At 49.7% G+C, this 8,431-nt stretch overlaps 1 protein-coding gene across 1 annotated transcript in view; it reads right to left on the reverse strand.

The window, feature by feature from the left end:
• Positions 1–8,431, reverse strand: part of PRKCB (protein kinase C, beta) — a gene marked incomplete at its 5' end in the record, with an annotated part of 187,455 nt that overhangs the window by 145,594 nt on the left and 33,430 nt on the right. Inside the window, one exon of the mRNA XM_005862048.1 lies at positions 5,105–5,187. Coding sequence (XP_005862110.1) covers positions 5,105–5,187 — 83 coding nt within the window. The remainder of the gene's footprint in view (positions 1–5,104; positions 5,188–8,431) is intronic.

The following is an 8,431-nucleotide window of genomic DNA, read 5'->3' on the forward strand; positions in this document are numbered from 1 at the left end:
AACTGCCAAGCTAGCGATGGAGCCAGCAGGGAGCAGGGCGTCAACAATGGATTTTATTCAGCACCTTGATTATATATCATAAGGAATTACTTCTAAAACCATAAAATGTTGAATAAAGTGTTTTTTATATAAACCTAAAGAATCCCTTGCCCCACCTGGCACAGAGCCCCCACTCAATAAGCATTATTATCAGCTACTACTCCTGGCAGGTCAGAGGGGGCCTCTAGCCCTTCTTGAGCTAGGAGACGCTCCTCCGGGTAGTGACAGTGAGTGCGAGCCCACTCATGGAGTGCCTTCCGTGTGCCAGACACTACTGTGGATGTGGCTCATCCGTCTCTTCACAAGGCCACGCGGGACCCTCTGGACAGCACCAAAACCTGTGCATCTTCCGTGAAGTCAGAGGTTGTGCTCTCAGGGGCCTTTTGAGTCAACACGACCTGCAGTAGGTTTCCCAGAGAGCCGTCCCTCCCACGAGGAGTGAAATCTAGTTCTGCACCACCCAGCGGGACCTAGCAAACACGATGCACAGGCTGAAAAGCACTTGTGCATTGGGGCAGGCTCCCTAGCCCTTCTTGGAACCACCACGTGAACAAGCCCGAGCCAGCCGGCTGGAAGACGCAGCCACATGGAGAACCAAGCTCCCAGGCCAACAACTTGCTCACTGCCAGTCCTGTGAGCGAGCCATCCTAGATTATCCAGCCACAGATAGCCACCAACACAGTGCCCAGGGCAAGTACCTCATTTGACTCACCCTAGTCCCAGCCTTCAGAGACAACTCCTCTCTCTTGTTCTGAGATCTCTCAGGAGACTGTGTATGTGGACAGCACTATAAGTGATGGGCATTATAAACGATGGGTAACTAATGTCCGTACATGCTGCTTGAAATGGTCCAAGAGACAGCGGGACTGAGAGCTCCCAGACAGGAAGGGACCAGGAACCAGGAGGATATTGGCAGGTGACCAGAAGTACCAGCCAGGACTCTGTCATGGAGGTCCTCCAATGTGGGTGCCCATGTACTAGTACAGTGGTCGGCAAACCGCGGCTCATGAACCACATGCGGCTCTTTGGCCCCTTGAGTGTGGCTCTTCCACAAAATACCACGTGCGGGCACGCATGTACAGTGCGATTGAAACTTCGTAGCCCGTGCACAGAAGTCGGTTTTCGGCCTGGGCGAGTCTATTTTGAAGAAGTGGCGTTAGAAGAAGTGGGGGGTGTCGGTCGGTCGGGCGATGGGAGACGCGACGCAGGCGGGCCGCGGGATACGCAACGCGGGGGAGGTACATTGTTTTGAGGTACATTCCCTGAGGTCGACCCCTTCCAACTCTCCCATCCACACTCGTTTATCTGAAACAAGTATACTAGACGAGTGTGGATGGGAGAGTTGGAAGGGGTCGACCTCAGCGAACGTACCTCAATCAGATTGAGGACGTTTTTAGCAAAGGCCAGCTTAGGAGTACCCTAATTAAGTTAATAACAATGTACCTACCTATATAGTTTAAGTTTAAAAAATTTGGCTCTCAAAAGAAATTTCAGTTGTTGTACTGTTGATATTTGGCTCTGTTGACTAATGAGTTTGCCGACCACTGTACTAGTATGATTCCCATTGGCACGGAATAACTGGGTCAGTAGCTGGGCTCACTGGGACAGTGCCAGGTCCGTAAAGTTCCTCAGGCGGACTGATGTTCCGTGACTTGGGCCTGTCTGTAGAAGACAAGGTTCTAAGTTCCAGCATGTTCCTTAGCTCAGGCTGGGCTTGGAAGAGCAGAGGGTCAAGGGCAGAGCCCAGCAGGTTCCTTTTCCATGGATGGAGACTGCTTTACTGCTCCATGAGCTCGCCACACCAGCTCCCCACAGTCACCCAGGAGGAGGGCACTCCTCCAACCTGCGTGAGCCTCAGGGGCAGCCAATGAGAGGCTGGCCAGGTTGGTGAGCAGGTGTGGACAGATCTGTAATCATGCCTCCGACCATGGACAGAGAAAGGTCAATGAACTGAGACTCAAACCAATTCAGCTGTCTGGACCAATTCATCATCCTTGGTGCCAACCAGCCTTCTTGGAACTGTGCCCAGAGATGGGCTCATCCCAGGTCGGCTGCCAATCCCATGCATACCGGCGGCAGGGTGCTTCCTGCTCTCCCCATGCGAGGTGGTGGGCGGCTGCGCCAGGCGCGCATACAAAGAGGGATGCCAACACACGCTGCCAGGAAGCACTGCCAGGTGGCAGCAGAACCTGCTCACCCTTCCCGCTACGCCATGGACCTTTCCTTGCTGCCTGCTGTCATCACCATCTCCTCCACACGCAGCTCTTGCCAGGTACGAGGCTGTCCTCGGTACTGTCACTGATATTTACACATGGGATGCTCATAAATGCTATAGGGTAGGGGCCCTTATTTTATCCATCTTCAGCGGAGGAACCTAAGGCACAAAGGGATTTAGGTAATTTGCCAAAGGTCACACATATTTGAGCCTGCAAATGCCGGTTTCATGGTGTGTGATTTCTAACCTGTTCTCAATATTTCTTCCCTAGTTTTCTTCGAAGTGACCACCTCTCCCTCACTCATTCTCCCCGACACAGGGCCCTCCTTTCAGGAGCAGACACATGACAGGACTGGCCAATCAGCACAGCCATCCTTCTGGCTGCATGTGACCCACGGTCCAATGAGACTTCAACTCTTCTCCCGGGAGCTGCAGCCATGAGGACACATAAGAGGAGGGGAGCTGCAGCCATCACGCTCCCTGGGAGAAACAGGCCCCTGAGGCTGAAACCAAGACAGGAGGGCCGAGCCGAGACACAGAGAAAGAGTCCTGAGGATCTCACTTCTGCGCCCGGATCCCGGTGTCTGAAGCCAGCCTACCCCTGGGCTTTTCAGTTTCAGGGACCAAGAATTTCCCCTTTCACATAAGCCAGTTTGAGCTAAGTTTCTGTCTTAGGCAACCGAAAAAGTCAACAAATAACAGGAGTTGGAAAAAGTAGGCTTACAGTTGTTTGTATGGAAAATAATACAATAATTAATTCATAATAGAAGAGTGAACTCTTTCGTGTACTCCGACTGTAACACGACTTTGCCCACCTGCATGGACAGGCTATGAAAACACCACCCCTTGGCTGCTCCCAAGTACCCAGCCTCCATCTGCAGGAACGTTCAGAGCAGCATCCCCCAAACTTCCCTGCCTGTTCTCCTGGGGATGAGAGAGCAATTGCACTAGAAGGGCCAGGGAGCATGCTCTGGGGAACTTGACAATTGCCCCATCTTCATCTCTGCAGACAGGCCGGTAAGGACTGGTGGCTCCGTGATGCTTGGAGTTCTTAACCCCAAGTACCAGTTTCCAAGCAGAGCAACTGCAGCATGTGCTCTAGAGTGTTCATGTTGCTGTGGCAACAGAAATGCCTCTGATTTACAGGGACGTGGTGGTGAATGACTATTTGTAAAAGGTTAGCAAGAGTCAAAGAAATCCAATGCCATAAGGTAGCCACCAGTCTGAAGGCAGCTGTCGGTTCTAAGTGGGTAAGAACAGGACCAGTAATGGACGAAATCCATGTAGAGAATTCCAGGAGGGTGAACCAAAACACAAATAAGAGAACTAGGGTGACAGCTGCCCAGTGGGTACCCTGAACACAATTCATTACTGGGCGGTGGGAGACTGTCCATGGTGGGAAGTCCTCCTGGGAAGTTCAAGACTCACAAGTCCCCGTGCTGAGCTTCTTATCGCACATACACTGTCTGGCATAGGAACTCAGGGTTGGCTCATTAGCTTATCAATGTCACCAGTGCCTGGGGTTCCTTCCTCTCTGCCGTGCTCAGCATGTCAGCCACGCCTCCCTCACTGACCCAAAGGAGCTATCACAACCACCAGCAGGACTAGAAAGAGATGTCTTCTCTTATCAGAAAGGACAGTCTTGCCTAGAAGCCCACCCAGCTTCCGCTCCACACCCCACTGAGCAGAGCTCGGTCACATGCTCATTCACTAGCTACAGACGCCCGTGGGAAAGCAAGTTGCCAGGCATCTCAGCTTCTAGCATGAAAGATGCCTGTGCCAGAGTGTGAGGGCCACAGTGGCTGCCGGGAGGCAATCAACAAGGTACCTAAACTTTACATCAACTCATACCAGCCCTAGCCAGTTTGGCTCAGTGGATAGAGTGTCAGCCAGTGGACCAAAGGGTCCCTGGTTCGATTCCGGTCAAGGGCAGGCACCTGGGTTGCAAGCTCCTCCCCAGCCCAGGCCGTGGTCAGGGCTCGTGCAGGAGGCAACCAATCGATGTGTTTCTCTTACATCAATGTTGCTCTCTGTCTTTCCCTCTCTCTTCCACTCTCCCTAAAAATAATGAGAAAATATTCTCAGGAGAGGATTAACAAACAACAACAACAACAACAAAAAACCTCATACCAAGGGTTCTGCCATACATAACCTTATAGTATCCATACCATCATTCACTTAACATGTTCCTTAAATCAATACATCTTTGGTTTACCTTGACTTAGGTAGGAAATTTTACATCCCTATTACAAAGGCAAAACCACTACTAGATACATTTTTCCAATCCACGTTCAAATAAATTCATAACAATTAAAGCAAAAATTATTTGGCTGTTTTACCTAGACGCATCCCTTGCCTCAGTAGTCATACTGGGGGGGGGGGGGGGCAGTAACGGGACAAAGTCATGTCCTCCTAGTTCCTGGGCCCTGGTATCAGCATGTCCCCAGCAAAGAGCCATCAAGTGCATGCAAGGAAGGTACGATTCCAACCACCTTTCCACAGCAGTGGGAACAGCTCGGCCCCGCCCACCACTCTCCATGCCCCCGCTGTCAAGATGAGAAGATGTTTATGAAACTTTTATATAATCTTGTTAACCAATGTCACCCCAATAAATTTAATAAAAAATTGTAAAGACATTTGGCAACATCATAGTAGGAGAACTAGCAGGTTTCCTGTACAATCACAGCCCCATCTAAAATGTTTTCTTTTTTTCCATTAAAATGAAAAACGTCCCAGAGGCCGTAAGGACCTCTACGTGCCTTGGCATGAGACCATCCCAACTTCTTTGTCTCAGGGTCCTCACTCACGATGACTGTGGACAAAGAGAGGTGACCAGTGCCCGTTACTTACATCAGAGGCTGGACCCTTGTCGGCGCCTGGGCAGGAGAACGTGACAAATTCATGGCACCGCTTGTGCACAACAAAACAGCAGACTGCAAAAGAGAAAACAAAGGGAGGAGGCGGGGAGAAGGAAAGTGGGAGGAAGAGAGGAGAGGGAGAGAGAGATGGTTAAAACTTGGCTTCACGGCAAGTAAAGGCTTTCTGGCAAAGTAACAATGCCTTTGCTTCTGCCCCTATCCTAGCTGAAGTCAAACTGGGTACACGGAGGTTAGGTCTTACAAACTAGTTAACTTTCTAAAGTAACTGGGTCCAAAAGTCACATATACTCAACATTACACTCCCTGAGCATCACTTACGTTGCCGGGTTTGGGAACAGAATGCTGTTCCTTACATGGGGCGCCATGAGAAGTAGCTGGCTTGTGTCAGGTTCATAATGCACAAGAAACACGTATATGTAAACACTAGAATGGCACATAGAGGGGCAGGTAATAGGAAGGGCATGTGGAAACAGAATGAGCAGGAGAGGCAGTCCCCCCACCCCCCGCCCCATCTCACCCAGAAGCAATGCCCAGTAGGTGGAAGAGTGGGAGAAATAAGCTGCGATGTTCACACTAACACATTAGTGATTTGCAACCAAATACATGCACACTTACTCTGTGTTTGAATTTGTTTGAGTTAAATGCATCAGTGCATGGCTCTACTATTTGGGGATTGTATCACTTGGGCAAAGGGGAAGTCAGAGAATGTATACAAAATAACACAGATTTTTTTTTTATTCCTATTTCCTTTGTAGTTTTGTTATTCAAATCACCTTAAACAAACTCTAGACTGTGGGTTCCTGGAGGACAGGCCCCCTGTTAAAGGAAGAGCATCTTTCTTTTTTAGTTTATTCTATTTTTCAGTAAGAATTTTACATTCAATATTATTTTGCATTATTTTCAGGTGTACTGAAGGTTGCCCGAGGGGAGGGAGTTGGGGAATGGGTGTAAAAGGGGAAGGATTAAGAAGTACAAATTGGTAGTTACAAAATAGTCACAGGGGTGTAAAGTACAGCATAGGGAATATAGTCCATAGTGTTGTAATAACTATGTATGGTGTCAGATGGATGTGAAATTTATCTGGATGACGACTTAGTAAGTTAATGTCTAATCACTGGTTGTACACCTGAAACTAACATAATATTGTATGTCAACTGTAACTGAAAAATAAAAAATTATTTAGGACCCGACCAAAGAGAGCCAATGGCGGTGTAGGTAAATGCCGGTACTCGCCACCTCCCACAACCACCTCAAAATTACAACTAAAATACAGAACAACCATCACTCAGAACCACCTGAAATCTGGCTGAATGGAAGTCCGACAACTAGAGAAGAAAGCACATCGAGACTGATAGGAAGGGTGGAGGCGAGGACCAGGCTGGTCCCACACCCACGTGTGGCATGTTTTTAATCAGGAGGGATATTGTGATGGCAAAGGCCTCCCATTAGGAGCAAGGCATCCCAGCCCATCAACAGACCCTCAGCCCAGGGTTCCAAAGCTGGGAAGAGAAGTTCCCCTAACTTCGGGCTGTAAAAACCATCGGGGAACATGGAACAGACTGATATGTGGGGTTGGGGTGACAAAAAGAGATAAGCCAAAGAACTTATATACTTATGTGCATAGCCCATAGACACAGGTGATAAGTTGGTGAAGTCTGGGGCGGGGGGGCTGTATGTGTCTGGGGGGAAAGGCTGGGAGGAGGTGGGGAAAGAGTAAAAATAAGAGATATCTGTAATGCTATCAACAATAAAAGATACATTTTTTAAAAAACACAGCAGGGACTTTTCCTGAGTGACACAGAGGCTGCTAGAGTCCCAGACAGTTCCTCTCAAAGGGACTGAGCACAAACTTACACAGTCCCACTCCCTCTGAGTTCCCAAACTGGGTGGTGGCTTTGGGGGATCAATGAACATACTTGGAGGAACTGGGTTGTCTGGCATTGGGGCAGGAACTCGGGGGAGGCTTTCTCCCAGACAGGAGTGCTCGCAGGGGTCATTGTTCCTATGCTGGGACCTCCCCTGTCACAGAGCTGACTGGCAGCCATATCTGAGTTTCCCTCAGTGTGGCCCATACTGCTGGCTCCCTCTGGTGATTCCCTGAGACCCCGCCCCATCCAATTTGCAGCCCCACCCAAGCTGTTTGCAGCAGCTTTTCCATATGAATGGCCTGTGCTGGCTCAGGCTTCAGACTTTCCTAAAACCACTCAAACAAGCAGCAGCTGGAGTCAGCATGCCCCAAAACTATCAATAAGAGGCCTAAGACCCAGCACTAGCATTAGCCCGTTTTGCTTCACAGCTAGGACTCACCTGGGAACTTCCTAGCCCAATACAAGTAGCAGCCATCTGCAGATCTCTTTGTAGCTTCTGCTGGGTGGCCCCAGGAAGTGGCTGACTTTGCACTTCCCGGGAGGCCCTACAGCCAATGCACCCAGTGGACAGATTCAGACCATATGAGATGACAACTCTACACATCCACAGCAACACACTCAAGGGGCAGACTCAGTGAGCACCAAAGCTCCACTGAAGCAAATCCTGCTACATAGGGGTGTCTCCTGCACAGCAGGTCAATTCCTCCAATTCCCAGTGATACCAAGAGCAATCAAGGCTCAACTACAACAAGACTGTGCACACAGCTCACACAGGGCTGCACCTAGAGTGTCCAGCTCAGGTGACTGGGGAGGCTGACCCACTGGGCCCTACAGTACACCTACTACACAAGGCCACTCTACCAATTCCAGAAGACATAACAGCTCTACCTAATACATAGAAACAAACACAGGGAAGCAGCCAAAGTGCAAAGACAAAGAAACATCATCTACACTAATAAAAGACAAACATGCAAATTGACTGTACCTTCACTATGCCTTAAGCCATGCCCACCAGCCAATCAGAGCGACTATATGCAAATTAACCCAACCAAGATGGCGGCCGGCATCCACGGAGCTGGAGCAAGCAGGAGGCTTGGTTGCCCCAGTGATGGAGGAAGCCAAGCTTCCCGCCTGCCGCGGCAGCTCTGAGCTCCACTTAAGGCAACAAAGTTTCAATTATAGAAGATAAATAAACCCCAGATGCCTGCTTTCAGCCGGCCATGGCCACGGAGCTGGAGCGAGCAGGCTTGGGTTGCCCCTGGCAATGGAGGAAGCCAAGCTTCCTGCCCCCCCCTGGCCGGCTCTGAGTTCCACTCAAGGCTGCAAAGTTTCAATTATAGAAAGTAAATAAATCCCAGAATAAAAAAAGAAAAAGAAAAAACGGAGAGGCTGGGAACTTACATCGCCAGGGGGCTTGGCCAGCCTGAAAA

This window comes from Myotis brandtii, unplaced genomic scaffold (genome assembly GCF_000412655.1).
Source record: "Myotis brandtii unplaced genomic scaffold, ASM41265v1 scaffold158, whole genome shotgun sequence".
Taxonomy (NCBI): Eukaryota; Metazoa; Chordata; class Mammalia; order Chiroptera; family Vespertilionidae; genus Myotis; species Myotis brandtii.